Raw genomic sequence first — 23,448 nt, forward strand, 5'->3', positions numbered from 1 at the left:
AAAGTGGCCCAGACGTAAGAAAGCGAAATGCTCTAGTGGTAAAGTGGTTAAATATGTCATTCTCTTCCTTTTCTTAGACCTTCTGACGTACATGCAAGTGAACCAAAGAAAAACACTATAAGACTTACTTTTAAAAGGCAGCAAAGACTGTTTTGAAACATGCTTTACCCAAGAATCTGAATCAGAAGTCATTTTTGTCCATCAGACCACAGTAAAATTAAGTGTAATTGGTGGTTTGGGTTACTAGACATTGTGATGTTTTATGTGCTGGCATGTCCCTTGAACACTATGTAACTCATAACTGTCAGCATTTTTAAAAGCACGTTCTATTAATTTCTAAATTTGTCTACAAGCTATAATTCACATGAAAAATTATGTATGACTTCTCTGTAGAATGGGTTTTATACATAAACTTATAAATCTTAAAGGCAAAGTTATTTTTATTCCCCCAGGAGCCTGCAAAGCATTGCACCCATGATCAGTGGTGCAATGTCAGGCTCCTGCAGACAAGCCCTGAAGCTTTCAGTCACACCTCTGTTACGAGCTGACTGTTTACAAGCTGCAGTTCATTGAGAACTACAAGCCGTTAGCCACAATGGCAGATGGTAGTTGTAGTTTTTTGCATTGACAGGTTACTGTGAAAGACGCAGCTCTGTGAGCGGAGCCCCGCACAGCCGTGCTATTTTCAAAATGAAACAGCAGGTGTGGGAAGAAGATCCCATACCCACTGTCACAGGGAGGGGGGATTATATATATATTTAACATGCTCTGGAAGGTGAGCTTATCCTTTAAACATTTAATGTGTCAACAGAGAGAATGTTCAGTTTCATGCACTTTTAGCCCCGGTTCACATTTGTGCGGCTGCGGAGATCGCATGTAATTCGGAGCGCACTGCTCCTTCATTACATGCGATCTCCTGTGCGGATGCGAATTCAGCCATACACTTTGTATGGCTGAAATGCGCACTGCACCCACACCAAAGATGCACAGGAGGCATTTTTTCAGCCGCATCAGGATCGGATCGCACAGTGGTTCACACTTGTGCGATCCTGTGCGAACTGTCAGATTGCACTGCGATATGCGATCAAACTGTGAATTCGCAGCCTTCCCGCATCGCACACGTGTGAACCGGCCCTTAGGTTTAATCCACTGATTAAAAAAAAAACAAAAAAAACAATGGAAACAAATAATGAATATGAAAATAATAATTTCGTGCCAAGCACAGCTCATAACAGATCAAGGTTTAAGTATGGAAGATATGTGGTTTTATCTCATCAGACAAATTTAACAGATTTTACCCCAGGCCTAGCAGTGAGATAATAGGACCCAATACAATAACTTACTGCTTTTATTGGGACAAGACAGTTTTATATTTCCTTTGGCTATATACCATGAAGCCATGAAATTACCTTGAATCTTCTCTGGAAAGTTCTCAGTTATTGCCCCATGGACTGCAGGGGTCACTCCTGGTTGCTGATGACTGGCTGGACTACTTGATATTATTATAGTTGTTGTGGACTGTGAGGCATGCTTAGAAGGAGACTTCTGATTGGCTGTTGTTGGTTTACTGGAGGAGTAGAAGGAGCTCAAAGTTTGTGGTTTATGAGTCTGACTTTCTCGATCCAAGAGCTTATCGAGTATCTGGAAAAAAAAAGTGGGAAAATGATACAATAAAGTTCACTTTTTTAAAAAAGTTAATTCATTTATCTGCATAAAGAATAAATACCCCACATACCTATCCAGTCATTTAAAGCACATCCAAACAGCCTAAATATCACGCCGACATCAATGCATTAAGCAATAATATTCTTTGAACAGAACAGCAGACAATGGAGAAATTAAATCGGAACTTGATGGCCATGTCTGAAGGGAAATACTGGTCTTTAGAATCCTCTCTATAAGGAAGATAAAATGCTTTCCTTTGTATCTAAACACCCAGATCTCTAACCTGTCATTCACAAAAACAAGAGCTGGCCATTGTGCACTCTGTGCCACTGAACTTCATAGCCACTGTCACTGAGGAGCACCAAACACATACGGCTGATCTATTGTAGGACTTCAGCAGCATGTTGAAAATGTTTTTTGCACTGACTGTCATGAAGTAGTCATACTGCTCCATGTGACAGCTGCCATAGCAACCAGTGTCTCAGTTACAGATTTGATATTCGCTAAACTAGTCCACAGCACCAATAGTTCACAAATAGTATGTGGTAATTCCAAATAGAGCTGGGCTGTGGAGAAGGAATAAAAAAAAAAAAAAAAAGATAAGATATTGCACCAAGTCAGCTTGGGCACACTGCTTGTCAGGTATAATTCACAAAATTTGAAAAAACGCCAACCAAATATAACTGATCTATGAATTTTATATTATGTGTCAAGTTATATTTCGGTGCAACTACTAATTTAAAACATAAAGAAAACAATTAACAGAAAAAAACAAAAAATACCCAATATTATGGATGCACTGGCTAGACAGCCAAAGACTTCAGACAAGCTACCATTAAACAAAGGTATATATTTAAGGTGTGCTGTCAGGAAAAACAGGTAGAAAAATCCAAAGAGATAGAAATAGCACAGACTATTTACATGAACAACAGATTCCCCTTTCTGTCTATTGTTTTTCTCACCGTGCTTTTCCCAGTGTATGCCTCATTAAACCTCATCAACCTTTTGACCTAAACATGAAGCACTGACCCATTATTTGTAGAGTGCATTTTGTATTTACTCTCTTTTTTTTTTTAAATATCTTTACACAATTTACATATTACTTCCAAGGCCAGCCATAGCGGGATCGAAATTTCAACCAAACTATGGGCAGGCTGGTTACACAGAAGTGAATTCATCGATTCAATACAACCAGCCTGTTGGGTTTTTCACACGCGATGACTGCCAGCAGCTATCAAAGAACTAAAGCCACCGGCAGTGATCATTGTATTCGGACTGTGGGGAAACCTCTGTCAGAATTGAATAGTACAGCAGTAGGGATTCCTCCATCAACACTGACTGTTCTGATGGAGGAATCGTGCCATTTTTCTTCCTTCATCCCGTGGTTAAAGAAAATAAAATTGCATAATCTATGGCTGGCTTAACACAAAACATAAGTTAAAGATCACCAGAAGGAAAGACAGCTCTTTAAATCCTGCAGGGTATCCTGTGCCCATAGCACATGTTCCCATCTAAATCCCTGCACGGGTTGCTGAGCTGTATTAGGGGACAGATAACCCAGCCCTCCTGCTTAGTTAACGGAAAACACTGATCAATGGAGACAGAGTTTTACTAACTGCTTAGAAGGAAAAGGGGCATGACAGGCTGAGCACATAAAGCACACACAGCCCCTGCCCCTCTCCTCCTAAGCTGCTAGAAAGAACATCGCTCTGCTGTGCAGTGCTGGCTCCTCATGTGTCCTGTTTACTTTACACTGGGGACCTGCAGCCTGCTTATTAGAGAAACAGAGTGGAGACTCTCAGCTGCTGTTGTAAATTATGACAGCTTTCATTCACAAAAACACAAGCTGACAATAGCCATATACTACACTAAGCTGTATCAGACTGTAGTAGAAGCCTGCTTGTGATGTTGTTAGCTTGTGTTTTAGTAAATGAAAGCGCACTATTTGATCTGCAATTATTCACAAAACTCTCTGCCCTAAAAGCAGCATTAACCCAAAAGAAAACATTACATTGCAGCTTACTATTTCTTAGACGTTAAGGCTGCATTCATTTTTTTTATTCTATTTTCATCTGGTGATCCAGCATGTCTGTTTTTTTTTTTTAAAGAACAAGCTCTCCATCACTACATATCAGTTGCAGAGATGAGCCAAATCATTTAATATCAGCAGGGGTGCTTACAATGATCGGCTTTTTTTTTTTTTTTACTTATGTAAAACCTTTGTCCCAAAAGGAAAAAAAAAAAAACGTTTGCTGTAACTGCTCATAAAGTGTGAGCTGGAGTTTGGAGTTTTGTTAGGGTATTTAAATCTGCTAGCACATCTAACACTCCCCTTCCCCATGACTGACAATGCTGTTGTCCAGAGGTGTCCCCTGTTCTCCTTCGTTCAGATTGGGGGCACTCTAATAGAGATGTTACTGGCCAGATCATCAAGTGAAAACAGAGGGGGGAAAAGCCAAAAAAAAGAAAACTGACACAGACACCACAGCTAATGATTGGTAAACTGCAAAACATTACATTTTATGGTTTATTAGTGCTTGATAATGAGGCTGCAGGCCCAAACTCTGTGTGTACTGAGCAGGACAGATGCGTAGGCATGGAGAGGGGGCAGCGATCAGTACTGGCTGTAAATCCCTCCCCCTTCCCATTAGAACACCCATATTTTTTTAGGCATTTGGGGCAATGGCTGGAAAGAAATGTTTATTTTATTTATCATCCACTGCTGGCCAAGTGCTATGTGTATTCATCTAGTGATAGATCTTTGTGAAAGTAAATGAACATGCAATCCTCAACCTTAATGAATAGACTGTTACTGAAAATTATTATCCTATGCCCTGACAAAATGTACCTTGCATTGGACAGGCAACTAAAATATGCAAGTCCCAAGATCCAGTTGTCACAATGAATATATGCCATTTTTACTAACAGAATATTTTTTAAAACATAATATAATTATAGTACAATATTAAGCAATTTATCATTCTATATATTTTCCTAAGCAAACAGTGGCTAATTATACTTTATTCATACCGCAGCTATACAGCTAGACTGTTCAGGGACACATAGTGGAGCTATAAAGCAAATAGATAAGGGTGAATTATCACTCTCTGCCTTAGGTATAATAAAACCCAGAGGCAAGCACAGTCTAGGATACTCTTCTGTGCTCACCGTTTTCATTAGTCACCACTAAGTGGGCAACATTACAAGCATATCAAACTTACAATACAATAGCAAAATTAGTGCAAAACCATCTTAAAGGACCACAGAGAACTATGAACCTAAATACTTTTTTTTTTTTTTTTTTTTGCTCAAGCTGAGTGGACCTGGTGGAAAACAGAGTCTGTAAATGATTGATTTATTGGCTACTATTTCCTTCATTTAGGATCCCGCTTTGAAAAATGATGTGCTTGACCCTGAAAATTCCTTTAAAGTTATTAAATCCAAAACCAAAATTGTATTATATTCCAGCTTACTAATCATTGGATGTGATGGCTGCATTGTTTTTCTTTCCCCTCTGTTTTCACCTGGTGATTTGGCCAGTAACACACCTCCTGTATTACAATGCTCCCATTCTTGATAAAGGAGCATTGGGGCATCTTTGGACAGCAGCATTATCAGTCTGGGAGCAGTGTTAGCTGTACTAGCAGATTTAAATAAAGTAACAAATTGATGCCAAAGACCATCACATTTTTTTTAAAGTAGTTACAGCAACAGTTTTGTTCCTTTTGAGATAAAGGTTTTACACAGATAAATAAAAAGCTGATAATTGTAAGAACCCCTGCTAATGTTAATTGACTTGTCTCATCTCTAACCTATACATTCTGTTGGAGAGATTGTTCTTTGGAAAAACAACAGACGTACTGGCTGGATCACCAGATGAAAATAAAAGAAAGCCTAAAAAAAAGAAAAAAAATCCAGTGTTCTAGAGTCCTGCTGTACGAACTGCTAAATTCTCTCTGCCTGCCCCTAAATGTTAAACCTTCCTGTAAAAAAATAATAAGCTGTAGCATTCAGGCAAGAAAAAAAAATGACAGAAAGAGCTGAAAGAATATTTGCAGAATCGTTTTCATTTTTCATTTAATTCTGCAACTATCCATGAAACAACATATGGGAAAGTTTTCCTGCACCTCGTTCAAAATGTTCTGGGTGTGCAATATAATTCTAACATCCCCAAACGCAGAATGCAAATGCAGTGCTTTTGCCTGCACCAGATCACATGGTGCCACAGTACCATGCAATACGGGGGCAGTGCATTTTTAAAAAGTAGCGATCCAGTGCAATTTTAGCCCATTTTAGCTCATTCAAATGAGTGGGCTAAAACATCGCTCAGAAACATGGTGCAGGTTTTAACCGGCCCTTAAAAAGACCATGTTGCTAGATTTTTTTGCCAAAAATCTTACCATACAATTATATGTACAATAAACATTTTATGCACGTGATTTACCTGTAAATGCCTCCCCTGTGTAAACATCCAAAATCCACAAAACTGTTGCTGGGTTCTGCCATCTTGGATGTGATGTCAGTTGCCCCAGCACTCTCAGAAGTGTCACTCAGTGTATTTAGCTTTGCATCTACATAAAAGATGTATTTAGCTTTGGATCTACATAAAAGGTTATGTGGGCAGGGGAGAAGGGGGTAGGGCATTCCCCGAAGAGGGGAGGGCTATGATTTGCAAAGAGAAATGGGGCGGTGCTAGAACTCAACTCTTCCTGGAGTAGTCAACATTTTTAGAAAATTCATAGGCACATTGCTGTGCCTTTACTTGAAAAAATTGTATTCCCTTTTTACAGTCAAATTTGAGAAAACCTTACTATATGTTTGTCAATTGACCCCATTCTCACAGAATACCTAAAAAACAAATATTAGAAAAAGAGACTTCTTACGTTTTAGATGTTCCTGAGGAGAAGGCACCATGGCAAATTGCAAGCTTTTGAGGACAGTCTCAGTGTTTGTCCCGAGGCAGAATGGGCTACCCCTCATTAACATACAATGCAGGAGGCCAGCTTCTAAATGCTTAACCCTTTCGTTAGGACACAATGTTCAAATATAGTTTACAACTGATAATAAAGAGCTACAAACTAGCAATGGGCTCGGATCGAGCTGGCCAAGAAGCCAGCATTGCACAGCGCAAATCATAGGCAGTGTGTGTATGTGCAGCTGCTGGTCGGGAAATGCCTCACTGCCTATGATTGGCAGTTTGCAGTGAGGGCTTCCTGGCAGGCTCAATCCAAAGACGCCCGAGCCCATCACTCCTGCCAACAGTACAGATAGTTTTTTTTCTGTTAAACATTACCCCACAAACCCCTCCTACACATTACAAAGCAGGGAGCGCTTGATATGATTTTTACGCATATAAAAAACCTTTAGAGGTAACCTATGCTATGGTAATGGGAACATTAACAACATAATAAGTCTTTAAAAGGTGTTGACAGGGTATCTCAGTCTAGCATGGATTTTTGTGTCTTTGTTCTTTCTAGTGAAGAAGTTAGAAATTTAGGGAGTGATGTAATAAAATAATTTAGTCATCCACTGGAGGTATGTGGGTAACTATGCTCTCCACCGCATATCCAAAAATGCCACTGATGCCAGGTCAAACTGGATTCCATACCTAAAATCTATTTTTACATTGCGAATATGTGTCCTCATGCAGAATGATCATTTTTGTACACTGTCAGTCTTACATTTTATTACTTATTTACATATATTATACAGGATTCATAAAGCACCAACAGTTGGAGTGAGACAGTATAGTTACAATACAACTCAATACAAGAGGTATCAGATGACCCTGCTCATTTGAACTTACAATCTAAAAGGAAGGGTCAATTGATATAAAAGGCAAAAACAAGTCATACTGACATTGGGGTTTATTTACTAAAGGCAAATCCACTGTGCACTACAAGTGCACTTGGAGGTGCACCTGGAAGTGCAGTCGCTGTAGATCTAATTGGGAACATGCAAGGAAGGAGAAAAAAAAAAAAAAACAGAATTTATGCTTGCACATGTTCGGATGATATAAATCAGCAGAGCTTCCACTCATTTCAGACCTTTGCCTCAGATCTAGAGCAAGTGAGTGCACTTGTAGTGCACAGTGGATGTGTCTTTAGTAAATAAAACCCATTGTGTTTTTGACCATGGAAATACCTTTTTCAGCTTGGACTGATCATCTTTGTAGGTAATCATCAGAGCTAGTGCCAAGTCACCCTTCTCTCTTCTTGTCCCTTCACATAGCAGAGGATGCTCAGCCTCACTGACTGTGGTCTTCATGCCTGTGCAAAAGAGTGAGCGTTAAACAAAAAATTATTAGTTTTACTATGTTGGCACGCTTTTAAACATTGGGGGGAAAAAACAAAAATGGGAATGTGGATTTTTAAGCACTTGATATTTTGCAGAACTGGTAGCAGCTGCAAGACTTAAAATAAAAAACCCAAAAAGTAAAAAAAAAAAAAAAAAAAAAAAAAAAAAAAAAAAAAAACTTACAGAGGGATTCAAGCCAGGGAAAAATACCATCAGTAAACAATATATACTATAGGTTGTAAAATGGTCATTACCACTTTTAACAGAAGCTGTACCTTCACAAAAATATCTAGATGTGTTAATTCATAAAACTGTTGCTTTTTTGTCAAAAATATTATACTTGAATATTCTCAAAGAAAATCCTTTCTTCAATTTGTTAATGGCTATTCTAGAACACGGAGCATTACCTTATCTGCTGAAAACAGCACCCAAAACCCACAAATCTGTCTCAAATCTGAGCTCTTTCTAAACTCTGGGGTAATTTAAGATACATTGTGTGATAGAACTTAAATTACTAAACCAATGAGGTTCATTTCAATGTGACTTAGAGGTAAAGGCTACTAAACACAGTTTTGAATCAGTGTCCTTAAACATCCAGTTTGCGGTCACTCAATAAGACCCTGTATTTTACAAAGACAAAAGGGGCACAGAGTTAATTTGTTCCAATAATTCAAAATTCATGGAAGCACTCGATGATGCTAGAGTATAGTGAGAGTATAAGGGCTCAGCCATTATTCAAATGCATAGCTGGTTTGTGTTACAGTACATCACTGTTCTAATGGAGACCTTGTAATCAGTCCTCCAAAGGTCATTTGTGGTCTTGAGGTTAAAAAAAAAAAAAAAAAAAATGAAACATGTGACAGTAATTGATTACCCTTGTTGGGTGAAATGAGAGAGGAGGCCGTTTCTGCCTTCATAAATAATGATAAGAAATTAACTATACTGACCAATAAACAGATAATGTAGGTATAGCATACATAGGAATTAATGGGTGTACAATCTGTTTGAATCTAAACCCAGTTGCATGAGAATGTCAACATGTACTGACAATATGCATCTGATTTTGAAGCTCTCCTGTATGAGCATCTTTGAAAATGGGCCAACAACGGACATTTTATCAATCACAATCTTTGCTTTAGAGATGGTAACACTGGGCAGACATTTCTCCTCTGACGGGTAGAGAATACACGTGAGTAACAAGCACACAGACCTAGCCAAGTGGTAAATCTGCACTTTTATAACAAATTAAAAGAGTAGACTCAGTTTCTTACAAATGTGCATTCCTGGCTCCTAATTTGATTCCCCTTAAGGTAGGGCTGCAGCTTCAACAAATTAGTTGCCGATTCAAGAAACTACTAATAGCCATGTCTTAAAGGATAAATGACCTTTTCAAAAAAATAAATAAATTTACAGGTAAAAAAAATGCATCCATCTTTTTTTTTTTTTTTTACTTAGGAGCCTGTAAAGTTTTGCACCTGCGGTCAACAGATTGTGGGTGCAATGCCAGGCTCCTGAAGACTGTCAGTGTAGCTGACTGCTCATATTTCTGATACAGGCAGGCAATTTCTTCAGTCCAGGAAGCTCAATGGACAACGAGAGCGCTCACCAGCACCCCCGCAGTTCATTGAGAACTAAAAGTCGTCAACCGCAAAGGCTGACCGTACTTGTAGGCATTTATTCACAGAACTCTGAATGACTAACGAGGATGTGTGGGCAGAGCTCCACACGGCCATGCTATTTTCAAATTTTGACAGCAGATTCCAGGAGAAGGTAACTGGCCCGCTGTCACAGGGAGGGGGTGGATCAGAGGGAGAGCTACAGGACCATGTTACATATTCAACCTAAAAACGATTGAGTAAAAGATTAACTTCTTCTTTAACTATTGTCAATCAGTTCTGCATGATCCTAATTTATTACCCCATGTTAATGCTAGACATGAACACACCACAGAATGGATACTAAGACAACATGACGGTTTAAAACAAAAATCAAATATAAAGCAGCTGTGCATGTTACAAGTCATGTGCAGCCAACTGCATCTTAGTCTTAGCATGGCGAAAAAAATTTTGTCATCAAACAATTTAAAAGCCTGGGAAGCAGATTAAATATGGGATCACTTAAAGCAGTAGGGGCAAAGAATGGTGGAGCTGATGTACATGGAAAGCAATCAATATTAAATAATGAAGCAAATTACAGAAAAGAATAATAGAAGCAATTAGCTAGAGCTTTACTTTTTCTTTGCTTCTGCTTTCATATACCAGCTTATTACCCTGAAAGAACATTTCTTTACTATGGGTAACCACTACATTACTGCAGTGGTCCTAGGCTACAATTAGACACATAAAACATAACAAATGGTGAGCATCCTAAAATTATTAACCTAAAATTGTGTTATTGGATTTCAAGCATCATTTCCTCTAACTATACATTCCAAAAATGTGGGCATTCTGCATACATATATATTTTTGTCATGTGTTCACAGCTGGGCTTTCTGCACTGAACACAGCTAGAGCTATGAGCAGGTCTGAAATTGCACTTAAGACAAAGTCAAGGATTTGAAGCTGTAAGATAACATTCTACAGCGCTGGTCTTTGTCATTCTACAGCACTGGTCTTTGTCTTACTGGGTAGTATTATAAACTGCTGGTTGAAAATACCTGACTTGCCCGCTTGAGTAACTAGAGGGATAACAGATACTTGGTCATAAATACTTTAGCTGATGTGGCAATACACATTGTAGTCTCTTTCCCCTGGGTAGAATCATGAATCCCAGTTTATTTCATAAGTGGTAAATTAATAACAGCACAGGCAGAATAAGAACATATGTACCTCCCTAAGTTAATTTGTAGCGTTTTAAGTCCAAACACCCCTATATAAGACGATATGGAGAACCACTGGAACACCTTATCCCTCCTGGGTAAAGTAGACATCCGAAACATGCCATTTATATCCATTTCAAGGCTAATTTTATGCTGGACAATAACAAATGTTAGCAGACTGTAATCTGTAGGTATTCATAGATATTAATACTTATAGAAATCTGTACCTGGGATACAGTCAAACACCGTGACATCCCAGGGCCACTGCTTAATTGGTCAGATGGTCTCTGTCAACACCCCCTCAATGTCAAAGAAGAGTGGACTGCAACCACACTGGACAACTCTTGGGTAACATCAAACCAAGGAACACCTAACAGGACTTAATAAAGCCACTGTACCGTCTTTGCTTATTACTTGTACTCTGTAAACCAGGACATTGCAAGTATTTTTATGTTCAACTCCTTATTTCTCTAAACCATATTTTGAAGTGTTGAAACTGTCTCTGATGCCCTAACGCAAACTTAAAGAATCCCTGTCTTACGTCAAGCACTAATACATGGTAAATCTTTAGATATACCTCCCTTTAGTGACAGTGTGAGTAGAGATGTGTATTTTAAAATAATAATTGATATTGCTAATCTTGTGAAAGTTTCCTACTTCTCAGTAAAAAGTAGGCTGTGGCAGTTTAAGGGTTAACTGCTTAGTTAACTAAACCCCACTCTCAGCCTAATGGAACTTAGATTGTGGTCCTGTGAGCTGGAAAATCTTTGTGCAGGGTGAGGCTGAGAGTGTCATTGTTGTGTATCAGTGACAGCGCGGTGTGAGATCGGACAGTCATTTCTCACCAATTGTTGAGAAGGGCAGTGGTCTGATCCACAATCATCACACTCCCCACAAACGCAAATATTACATATTATATACAAAATGATTTAACATGGGTTGCATTTGGAAAATGATGACTTCAAAAACTGATACAATCCAAGTACAAAGAGAAACCAATTATTAACATGAGAGTAAAGCACCATAAAAATCAATTGACCTTATACTTCCAGGTGGACACATACAGTGCTCAGCATAAATGAGTACACCCCTTTCGAAAAGTAAGATTTTAATCAATAGCTCAATGAACATAAGAACAATTTCCAAAATGTTGACAAAACTGAGTTTTAAAGAACATTTATTTAGCTCATTACATAAAAGTAAGGTTAATAACATAACTTAAATTACAAAATCTTAAGTTTTACTTAAATATTAGTTGATGCAAAAATTAATACACCCCACAACAAAAACTACCACATCTAATATTTTGTATGACCTCCAGGATTTGTAAGGACAGCACCAAGGCTTCTATGCATGGAATGAACAAATTGGTTACATAATACAACATCTATCTTTTTCCATTCTTCAGGAACTACCACTTTTAGAGCCTGAATGCTGGATGGAGAGTGATGCCCAACTTGTCAATTCAGAATTCCCTATAGGTGTTCGATTGGTTTCAGATCAGGAGACATACTTGGCCACTGAATCACTTTCACCCTGTTCTTCTTTAGAAATGCAACAGTGGCCTTAGATGTGTGTTTTGGATCATTGTCAGGTTGGAAAAGTGCACAACGACCAACAGCACAGAGTGATGGTAGCATCTTCTCTTTCAAAATAGAGCAGTACATCAGTGAATTCATGATACCATCAATGAAATGCAGCTCCCCGACACCAGCTGCACTCCCAGATGCAGCCCCACACGAGGACACTGCCAACACCATGCATTTTTCTTTGTACTTCTCACCTCTGCGATGCCATACAGTTTTGAAGCCATCCGTTCCAAAAACATTTATCTTGGTCTCATCACTCAGAGTCCCAGTAGTATTCTGCTTTTTCAGCACTGGCCCTGGCAAATTCTAGTTGGGCTTTTTTGTGCATGGGCTTCAGAAGAGGCTTCCTTTATGGTCAACACCCTTGCATGCCATTCCACTGCAGTGTACACCATATTTTGTCACAGGAAACAATCACCCCAGTTTGGCCTTCTACTTCTTTAGCCAACTGCTGTGAAGTTGCATATCGATTTTCTTTAACCGTTCTCATCAGAAGACGCTCCTGTTGAGGCGTTAACTTCTGTGGATGGCCTGGACATCTGTGAGATTGCTGCCGTTCAATCTTTGTATCACTTTTGCTACAGTATTCTGACTGATAAGTGAAGTTTTGCTGATCTTCTTGTAGCCCTCACCTTTCTTGTGTTATTTTTCTTTCTCAGGTCTTGCGACATTTCTCTTCCATGTGGTGCCATGGCTGACAGCATGAAATGGGAAGAGGTTTTCTTTTTTAAGTAACACCATTTTAGAATCAACTGTCTGCTGGACACCTGTTTAATGAATAATTAGACAGCTGTATGTTGGGGTGTATTTATTTTTGCAACATGGTCTTGAATGAATTTGTTAGGAAAAATACTTTGTGTGTGCAAATGAACAAATCTTGGTTACAATCAATGACTCGCATTTGTGGGAGTATATTGTAGTATAGTGTCTCATAGAAAATGTTGATTCTGAAAGGAAAGGTTTTCTGACAAATCTGTTAGATTTTACTCATTTATGCTGAACACTGTATGTTTTAAAGTTGTGTTAAAACCATCTAACACTTGCCCATGAGGAAATTGCCTAATGGTTTAATAAGCTCCAGCTAATTTTAATGCTTGGTCTTATTTTAATTATCACCTAATTAAATGAAGAGTTAAACAAAATGTGAATGGCTGATATGTATTCATGATACACGCACCTAGTGCAGCAACAGCTGCTTCAAACCCCAGCTCTTCATCCCCTGGCATCTCGTTGTTACGGTTACGACTTGGAGGACGGGAACCTGTTGGGGATACCACTGCAAAAAGAAAACAAATTAGCTAATAGCCAGTGATCACACAGCTGTCGGTACATGTGCTCTTACTCTAGAATAATATAAATTACATTTCCCTTTGACGTTGAAAGCAACATAAAAGAGTGGATATATAAAGGCAGCACACAGTTCTTATTTATATACAGCATGTTACAGACATTCTAGAAGGGTTCAAATCAAAACCTTTGTAATATACTAGATATGAAAAAGAATTCAAAGCTTAATGCCAAGGAAATAGCTAAATACGATGAAATGCATATAAAAGTGCTGTTTTACCTATTAGAATTTGTAATTTTGTCAATCAATTCCTGAAGTTTACAATGCCGTCACACAGCCAGGTGAATGGCCTCACTAAAGTCCGGTACACACTAGCAGCTTTTTTTTTTTTTTTTTTAGTTCAAACTAGCGCAAGAAGCTCGCTGTAATAACTATGCAACATTAGTACAGTGATCTCCCTGCTGAGCTATTGTGCTCTAACAGGGGGACTGTCCCCCACCAGTACACACCGGTCACTGTAAGATGCTGATACAAAGTCAAACTCAGAAACTTAACAATGCTTGCATTAAAAAAATTGGATTTTTGACTTACCATAAAATCTATTTCTCTGATGTTCATTGACGGACAGAGCTCCTGATCTTCTTAACCATTAGGTTATACTGGAGTAAGACACTAGGCAGAAAAAAAAGTTTGGCTACGCCTATGGGCAGTCCCAGGGGGTATACTCCCTCTCTCTGCTATAGGTACTCAGTTTTGTTACAAGCAGGGTCAGAAGAATTACAACTCCACAGAGGGGTGAGTGCTGTGTCCATCAAACATCAGAGAAATGGATTTTACGGCAAGTCAAATATTTCATTTTCTCTTTCGTTCATCGACGGACACAGCTCCTGATCTTCTTAACCATTGGGATGTCCCAAAGCAGTGTTAAACATGAGGGGTGGGAACAGCGGAAAATAAATTCCTAAGGCTAACTATAGCCAACCAGGTAAACAGGAGCTCAACCACAACAACTGGAGCTCATCTGGAAAAAAAATTACACCCTCAAAGAGGACCAGGTCCTCAAAACAACAGCAAAACCTTGCAGCCAAAAGGAGCATCCGCAGATGCCAACATATCCACTTTATAGAACTTTGTGAAAGTGTGCACCGACGACGAGGTGGCCGCCATGAAAACCTGCAGCCTGATGATGGAAGGCCCAGGAGGCACTGAGCGACAGAGTAGAGTGCGCCTTGACAGGGAAAAGAGGAAACTGACCACTGAAGGAATAGGCCTGAATCACCATCTGTCTGATCCATCTGGAAATGGTCGCAGAGGAAACGGACAACCCCTTCCGAGGCCCATCCATAAACACAAATAGTGAGCATGATTTCCTAAAAGACTGCGTAGCTGTCAGGTACACCCTAATCGCCCAGACCACATCCAAGGTATGCAAAGCAATTTCCTTCAGATGTTTTGGCCTGGGACACAGGGAAGGTAACGCAATGTCTTCATTCAAATGAAAATCAGAGACAACGGGACAAAGGAACGACGGACAGGGGCGAAGAACCTTATCACTGTGAACCACCAAGTAATGTGAAAGACAGGGTAACGCTGCCAATTCAGACACCCTGCATGCAGAGGTGAAAGCCACCAAAAAGGCAACCTTCTGGGACAGCATAAGCAGGGGAATCTCCAGAAGATTCTCAAAAGGAGGCTTCTAAAGGACGGAGAGCACCAAATTGAGGTCCCATGGAGGCATCAGAGACTGCACTGGAGGGGTAACTCCATGAAGAAAAGTATGCACCAAGTAGTATGTGGCCAAGGGCATTTGAAAGAAGGCCATTAAGGCCGACACCTGACCATTGATAGTACTCAAGGCCAGTTTCTGCTTTACCCCCTGTAGGAAGGTCAAGATTCGAGCCACTGAAAAAAGAGCGAGGATGAACCCCAAGAGACTCACACCATGCAATGTACGTCTTCCACGTAAGATGGTAGATCTTCCTAGAAAAAGATTTCCTAGCTTTTAACAGCGTTGGAATCACAGACTCAGACAAACCTCTAACCATCAGCACCTGGCGTTCAACAGCCAAGCTGACAAAGCCAGTGACTGCAAAGCAGAATGGAAGATTGGTTCTCGAGACAGCAGATCCTCCCTGAGAGGAAGGAACCTCCTCGACCAGCCGCACCAGGTCAGCGTACCAAGCCCGGCCAGTCCGGGGCAACTAAGATGACCCGAAATGCTTGAGCCTCAATCCTGTGTAAAAGTCTTGGCAGAAGCTTGAGAGAAGGGAAGGCGTAAATCAGACAATACTGACCCCACTGGGTCACCAGCACGTCTATGGTGTCGCCAGAGGATACAGTGACTGAGCTACAAATCTCTGCACCTTTCTGTTAAGCCGGGGACCCCAACAGATCCACCTCGGGGATGCCCCACCGGAGACACAACTGGAGAAACACCTCTGGATGAAGGGACCACTCACCTTGGTCTAACGCCTGCCGACTGCCAGTTTTCTACCCCAGGAATGTGTATGACGGAGAGGGCTGGAATTAACTGTTCTGCCCACCTTAGAATGCCGGCTACCTCCAGAGCCGCCAGGACAAATTTTGTGGCCCCCTGGTGATTGACATAAGCCATGGCCGTGGCATTGACCGATTGAATGCACACTGGACATCCCTGAAGACGATCTGTCCAATGTTCCAGACACAGTCTGCTCCCTTAGAGTACCAAGACATTGATCAGTAGCCTGGACTCTTCCAGTGTCCAGACCCCCTGAGCAGAAATTTTGCCGAGGACAGCTCCCCAGCTGAACAGGCTGGCATCCGTGGTAACCACTGTCCAATACAGGGGGAGGAAGGATTTGCCCAGACGAAGCGCTGAAGAAGGAAACCACCATATCAGGGACTCTTTCGTTCCCCCGGCTCAGCCGGATCGGATTGTCCAGAAACTGCGGATTCTTGTCCCATTTGGCCAGACTCTCCCTTGCAGGGACCTCGTATGGAACTGTGCAAACGGAAGGTAGACGTCATCAAGCCCAGCACCCGCATGCAAGTCCAGAGGGATTACCATCTGCTGGACAGCAGGAGACGAATTATTGCCTGCAGTTTCTGGAGTTTGTCCAGAGGAAGGAGAACTCTGGCTAAGGCTGAGTCCAGAGTAAGACCCAGATAGTCCAGCTTTGTGGACGGAACCAGAGCAAACTTCTGAAAATTCAGAATCCAGCCAAACTCCCTCAAAGTTAGTATGGTGATTTCCAGGTTTTCCACCAGAGCAGTAGGAGACTCCGCTCGCAGAAGGAGGTTGTCCAAGTAGCCCAGTACCATGATCCCCATTGGCTAACAATGCTAGCACCGGGGCCAACACTTTTGTGAAGACAGAAGAGCAGAAGCGAGACCAAAGGGTAATGCCACAAACTGATAATGCTCCTCTCCCACAGCAAAACGGAGGAAGCGCTGGAGACCGAAACATATTGAAATGTGAAGGCAAGCGTCCTTGATGTCGATTGGAGGCAAGAAAAAATCCCCCTGATGCAGGGAAGCCACCATCGTGCGAACTGACTATTCTGAACTTCTGCACCCACACAAAGCAGTTTAGCGCCTTGAGATCCAGAACTGGACGCACCTTCCCTTCCTTCCTGTAGACTGTAAACAGGTTTGAGTAAAAACCCCTGAAAATGTTCCGAAGTCGGAACCGGGACCATCACCCTTAAAAGTAAAATGTCTTGCACCGTCCCAAAAAGAGCCTGTAAGCAGATCAGGGACAGTCGCACATTGGAAGGGAGAACCTTACAGGAGGGTAAGCCAAACGAAATGACCTCAAGGACCCACGTGACTTGTACCAGGGGAGTCCACAGATTCGGGAACCAGCGAAGACGTCCCCATCCCAGATACGGGTGAGGACGACCCTTCATGCCGAAGGGGCTCTGTCCGCGGTTCTGGAGAAGCCCGCTCCTGACTTGCCAGACCAGGTTCACTTGGAGCCTCCAGTGGAGGCGCCGAAGGGCTCCGATCCCTTGTCAGTCGTCCCTGAGGGACGAAACAACTTCTTATGAGCCAAGGAGGGCCCACATCTATGACGAGGGTCCTTGCCCTTTGCAGCCTGCGGAAGAAAGGTACTCTTACCCCCTGTTAGACCTTTAATGATGTCATTCAGGGTAGCACCAAACAGGTGATCTCCTTGAAAGGGAAGATCAGTCAGGGCCTTTTTAGAAGTCTGTAGAAGTCTGGTCCACAGAAGGACTACTGCCGAAACAGAGAGCCGAGCCACTAGGGAGAGACATCACAGATAAACTGCAGCCCCTGGACCAGCTGGGCCTCTAGCTCAACAAAGGCAGGGGGGGGGCTACTCCCCCCTCCAGGTCACGGCGCAAAAGCCTAGCCCATCGGTCAGAGTTTGCGACACCAGGGCAATGGAGAATATCGGCTCAGTGAAACAGCCGGGGGTTTTGCAGGCCACAGCCTCCGCCTTCCTGTCAGCCGGGTCCTTAACCACTTAAGCCCCGGAAGATTTTACTCCCTTCCTGACCAGGGGGTATTTTGCGATTCAGCACTGCGTGACTTTAACTGACAATTGCGCGGTCGTGCAAAGCTGTACCCAAACGAATTTGACGTCCTTTTTTTCCCACAAACAGAGCTTTCTTTTGGTGGTATTTGATCACCTGTGCGATTTTTTGATCATGCGCTATAAACAAAAAAAGAGTGACAGTTTTGCAAAAATAACAATATATTTCACATTCGGTCGGCAAGTGGTTAAAGGCCGGGGACTCTTCAACCGGAATCATGGTTGCCTTGCTCAATCCGGAAACTGGAGGGTCCACCACCGGTGGAACAGTCCACTTTTTAAACAAAAAGATCCAGGAGTCAGTACCAGGGGATAAGGAGGGACTCCCACCACCGAAATTGCCACCCAGAGGGCTCCACTGTCATGGCTGCCACTATTTTCAATGGCAAACCACCGAAAAATGTCCGCCGGACTACACAAACATGGAAGCATTAAGCACACAGGCTAAAAGAAAATGGCGGCCCTGGCAGCACCACAAGGCTCCCAGGGACCCAGGAGGGATTCCTAGGCCTCAGAAAATGGGGCAGACAGGAAAGGGGGCCCCTGGCAGGAGCACCCAACAGGTAGAGCCCTGCCCCGACAGACCGGTCACCGGTGGCGCACCCACCCCCATCGCCAGCATAGCACCCTGCCCCCAACCCAGGCAGTGGACCAGGCCACCCCACAGCCCCAGCGTCAGTAAAGGAGGGTGGGGCAGATGGGGGGCCCACAGGGACCACCAGACCGATGATGGGGGGTGCCTAACGGGAAGGAGGGGAACACAGGGGTCCAACTGTTCCATGGTGCAGCCCACGTTCACCCCAAAACCCTCCAGGGGGAGAGGGGGGACAGTTACTTACTATACCAGGAAGCAGGTGGGCACCACTCCAGACAGCATCTCCTCTCCATCGAAATGGGGGGCTGTCGGCCAGGAGGAACGCTGCGACTCAGGCCGAGACCTGGTAGTATGCGGCCTCGCGAGTCGCTTAATTTTACAAGCCAGCCCCCGTTCGGTGGGGCTATGTCGCGCCTGACCTAGCGCGGAGCTGAAGTCTGCGTGCGCTTGCTAGCCAGACTGGGGTGATCACTGGATCTAGATTATCAAGCCCATCAGCCAGTCCGGCAGTTGATTGTAGATCTCACAGGGAAAAAAAAAAAACAGGAGAAAAATTCTATCGAAAAATAAAAAATTGCCAGGACCAGAGATCCCAGCAAGGAACTAGGTCCTTTGTCCTGACTAGGCAGAAAGAAACTGAGTATCTATAGCAGAGAGAGGGCGTATACCCCGAGACTGGCTAGCCAGACTTTTTTTCTGCCTAGTGTCCCACTCCAGTAGGGGGCAGTATACCCCATGGTTAAGAAGATCAGGAGCTGTGTCCGTCAATGAACGAAAGAGAAACACAGTTGATTATGTATTATTTAATACAGAGGTGCGTTACATTGTATCTTTTTCACCTGCCTGGAGTTCAGCATTAAAGTTGTTCTGAAGGCTGAGGCTGGGTTCACACAAGAATGGTGCGGGACCAGAATCGCACCACATTCCTATTAAAATCACATGCCATTCTTTGCAATGCAATTTGAGCCCGTTCATTTTGTACGGGCTCAATTCACACTGCACAAAAAAGGTACAGGCATTTTTTTTTGCTGCACCAGAATCACCCCCATGCGATCTGATTCTTGCAACTGCACTGCGTTTTGCAATCCCATTCATTTAACATTGACACCAGTGGCAGATTGCATAAATGGAGTGAGATTTAAGTGCAGTGCGGGAAACATGTTTAGAATTCGCTGTGTTTCCCACACAGCATATATGTAAACCAAGCCTGAAGGTTTTTTACCTCCATGCGTGTGAAATTATCTCGTCCAATTTTCAGTGGAAAGTGCCAAGATTTCACCATTCATCAGTTTAAAAGACAGAGAGCCAAGAGGTTTAAAGTGACACCAAACTGATTTAAAAAAAAAAAAAGAAAATCTATTCAAGAATGTAACCTTAAAGCGTTACTAAACCAACAACAGTAAAATCAGACCCGGTTCACACTACTCAGATTTGGGATGCGACTTGTGCGACCTCAAGTCGCCCCAAGTTGCTTGTCATTACAAATTCAATGTAAATGAATAAGAGCTGTCTTAATATGCACTACTGAAGTTGCTCCGACTTCAGAAAAGGTTCCTGTACTACTTCAAGGCGACCTCTATCCGACTTGTGCAAATAGACTTCAATGGGAGTCGCCTCTAAGTCGGATCCTCATCTATTTTCAAGCGACTGTGATCAGACTTTCCAGGAAGAAGAAAAAGATTACCTCGGCATTCCCCACAGACAAAGTCCCCTATCATTTAAGTCTCTTCAAAGTCGCGCTAAAGTCGCTCCTTCATGGGGCGACTTTCTGGTCGCGGTAGTGTGAACCGGCTCCAAGTCTGTATACGTATTAAAGCATGCTCGTTATACTCACTGTGGAACCTAAGGGGTTAAACATGTGCATTGTGTAAAAAGGCTGTTTGATCCTGTCTTTGCTTATCCTCCCCTACTTCCATAGTCCTCAGTCCATCTCCTGATAGAACAGAGCCTTGGGGCACTCTGCATATGCTCCGTTTGGTGTTTATTGCTAGTGCTTTCTTTTTTTTTGTTGGGGGGAGGGTACATGTGATCAGCACAGGGCCAATCAGCACTGTCCAGACGGGGGGGGGGGGGGGCAGGGGTCATGCAGCCTCATAGGACAGCCAGAGGAGAATAAAAACTCCTCCTACAAGCTACAACCAGTGCTCGGCCGTACACTGATAGAAGTCAAAAGACTGCTGATGAGAAAAGGTATTTAGCAGTTTATATTTACTAAAATGATTGCATTTCCATGTTCTGTGTACTGGGGGAGACCAGACATAGTAAATGTAGGCTGCTGGGTTTAGTGACATATTAAAAACAAAAAAAGCAACCTATATTGCTCTCAGCTTGCTCCAGATCTCCAAATAGCTTTTTCTCTTCTTTTTTTTTTACTGCTGTGATCCAACTCCCTGTTAGAAGGTGGCTACATTCGTTATCCATGGTCCCCTCTGTATGTAGAGATGTAATCACCCTCTTATGCTATCTCCTGAGGTGGACTAGAGACTATGAACCATGGAATTTGTAGTGTGCCAAACACAGGCAAGCGAGAGGGAGGAAGATGCAGAATCTCACCAAGGACGTTGCAAGAGGGCAGAAAAACACAGTAAGGCCTCTTGCACACTGCAGCTTAAAAAAGCTCAGTACAGCTTTTTTTTTTCTGAGCTAAAGTACAGCCCATTAATTGTAATGTGCCTATCCACACAGGCGCGTAAATGAGCACCGTGTATTCTTCAGTAAAAACAAAATAGAAAGATCTGCATTTTTGGACAGTAATTTATGCCTAATGCGCGCAAATACGCCCAATGGCGCACAAATGAACGCACATGAACACTGCTGATCTGAAAAATCCTAATTTGCATATTTTACAAAAATGCGAGAATACATTTGTGCAAAAAGGCGCAAATTTGCGCAAACGCATATGCGCGAAAATGCGCACATTTCAATAAGACAAATTTAAGGCTGAAAAAGGAGATGCTCAAACAAGATTGTCGTGTGTAACAGGCATAAGAAACAGTTTACAGGATCATTAGGTACTGTGTGTAGATTATTTTTTTGGAGAATAAGGATATACGCCTATCACATCTTACATACTGCTCTTCATGTTTATTGGATTTGGTTTTTTTCTCAGCATTCTTATAAGAAAATAGCACGAATAAGCTATCAGACAGTAAACCCACAATTTGCCCTAGTATGGCTTTGACTGCTGCTTTTCATTATACAAGCCCGATGACTCTAGGCCTGAAGGTTCATCACACACAGCACTGCCTTGTAAAAAAATAAAATCGCAAAGTGTGCGGGAATGATTGATCATCCCCACTGCTGATTCGATTACTTAGTGATTGCAGAGCTGATCATTTAATTTTCCTCCGTAGAGGTACATTAGTCAGAGATTTGACTGACTATTGACCAAATCATTCAGTGATGAACAATCCAATAACTGTTCGGGTTGCATCCATGCTAAACATAACAAAATTATTTAAACATTTCTCAAGATGTAGTGACAGCATCCACTTCATCAGGACCAAGAGATGGCGTATCTTATTATACCAGCCTGAATTCATAGCACTTTAACCACTAACAGCCCACAGCCATTTTCACATTTCAGCTGTGGACCTATTCAATCAGCATTCATTTTGATATTAATAATAGTACAGAAATTAATCTTTTTTTTTGAGAAGTGGAAAGGGGAGGGTTGTAGAACAAATAAAAATATGAAATAATAAACAAAATATATCTTATATATGGTTTAAGTGCAAAAAGAAGGGGGAAAAAAAGTCAAGACAAACGACAGTTACAAGTCAACCAGGCAGCAGCGAAAGTTTCATATATATTTGTGCCCGCTAGAATTCTAAATGACGTAAAGAATTTTTAAATATTTGAATAATCATGATCATTTAAAGCGGAGTTCCGGGCACAAAATCAATATTTTTTTTTTGTGCCCGTCCGCTTCTATACCTTCACCTGAAAAGGAATTGGATAGTTAGGTTTTTTTTTTTTATTTACTCACCTTGTAATTGAAGATCGAAGATACTCACCTAGTCTTCACTTCCTCCCTCTGTGCCGTGGCTCCGTCGTCACTTCCGGGCTTGCACTGATTCCTGGGAGCTGAATGTCATCGCTCCCAGGAATCAATGCGACGGCACCAGCCCCGCTCGTTACTTCCGGGCGACACCGGAAGTGTTGAGAGGGGCCAGTACAGGCGCATTCTAGGAGAAGAAGACGCGGAAGAAGACGCCGAAGAGGACCGCGCCGGCTTCAGCTGCCCACAAGAGAGATGGAAACGCTGTGGAAGAAATTTTATAAGTGAGTATTTCTTCTAAAAGGTAAGCGCGAACCGGGACAGATCAGAGGCTAGCCATTGTGGAATGTACTAGCCCTGACTGTCCCGGGGGTATGTTTGTTGAAAAATTATTTCTGTGCCCGGAACTCCGCTTTAAAGTGTTACTAAACCCACAACAGTAAAATCTGTCTGTATATGCAGAATAGCATGCTTGTTATACTCACTGTGGGACTTAAAGGAGATGTACAGCCAAAGCTGGTTTGGCTGTACATCTATGGATCACAGGAGTGCAATTCGTTTTGCATTCTTGTGACCCGTTTGAAGTCCGCTCTCTGCTGACGTCACAGAAGTCAGTCAAGTCAGTCCAGGCACGGTGTCATCATGACAATGGAAGTCGG

General features: G+C 42.2%; 1 protein-coding gene across 4 annotated transcripts in view; it reads right to left on the reverse strand.

Moving 5' to 3' along the window:
• The window catches only part of ZSWIM8 (zinc finger SWIM-type containing 8), a 177,317-nt gene that overhangs the window by 30,543 nt on the left and 123,326 nt on the right, over window positions 1-23,448 (reverse strand). For all 4 annotated transcript variants that reach the window (XM_082269386.1, XM_082269385.1, XM_082269388.1 and 1 more), the window contains 3 exons: window positions 13,547-13,645; window positions 7,810-7,934; window positions 1,410-1,641 (listed from right to left, as the gene is read on the reverse strand). In XM_082269386.1, the coding sequence (XP_082125512.1) occupies window positions 1,410-1,641; window positions 7,810-7,934; window positions 13,547-13,645 (456 nt within the window). The remainder of the gene's footprint in view (window positions 1-1,409; window positions 1,642-7,809; window positions 7,935-13,546; window positions 13,646-23,448) is intronic.

The sequence above is a fragment of the Pelophylax lessonae genome (assembly GCF_965119305.1).
Source record: "Pelophylax lessonae genome assembly, chromosome: 9".
Classification (NCBI taxonomy): Eukaryota; Metazoa; Chordata; class Amphibia; order Anura; family Ranidae; genus Pelophylax; species Pelophylax lessonae.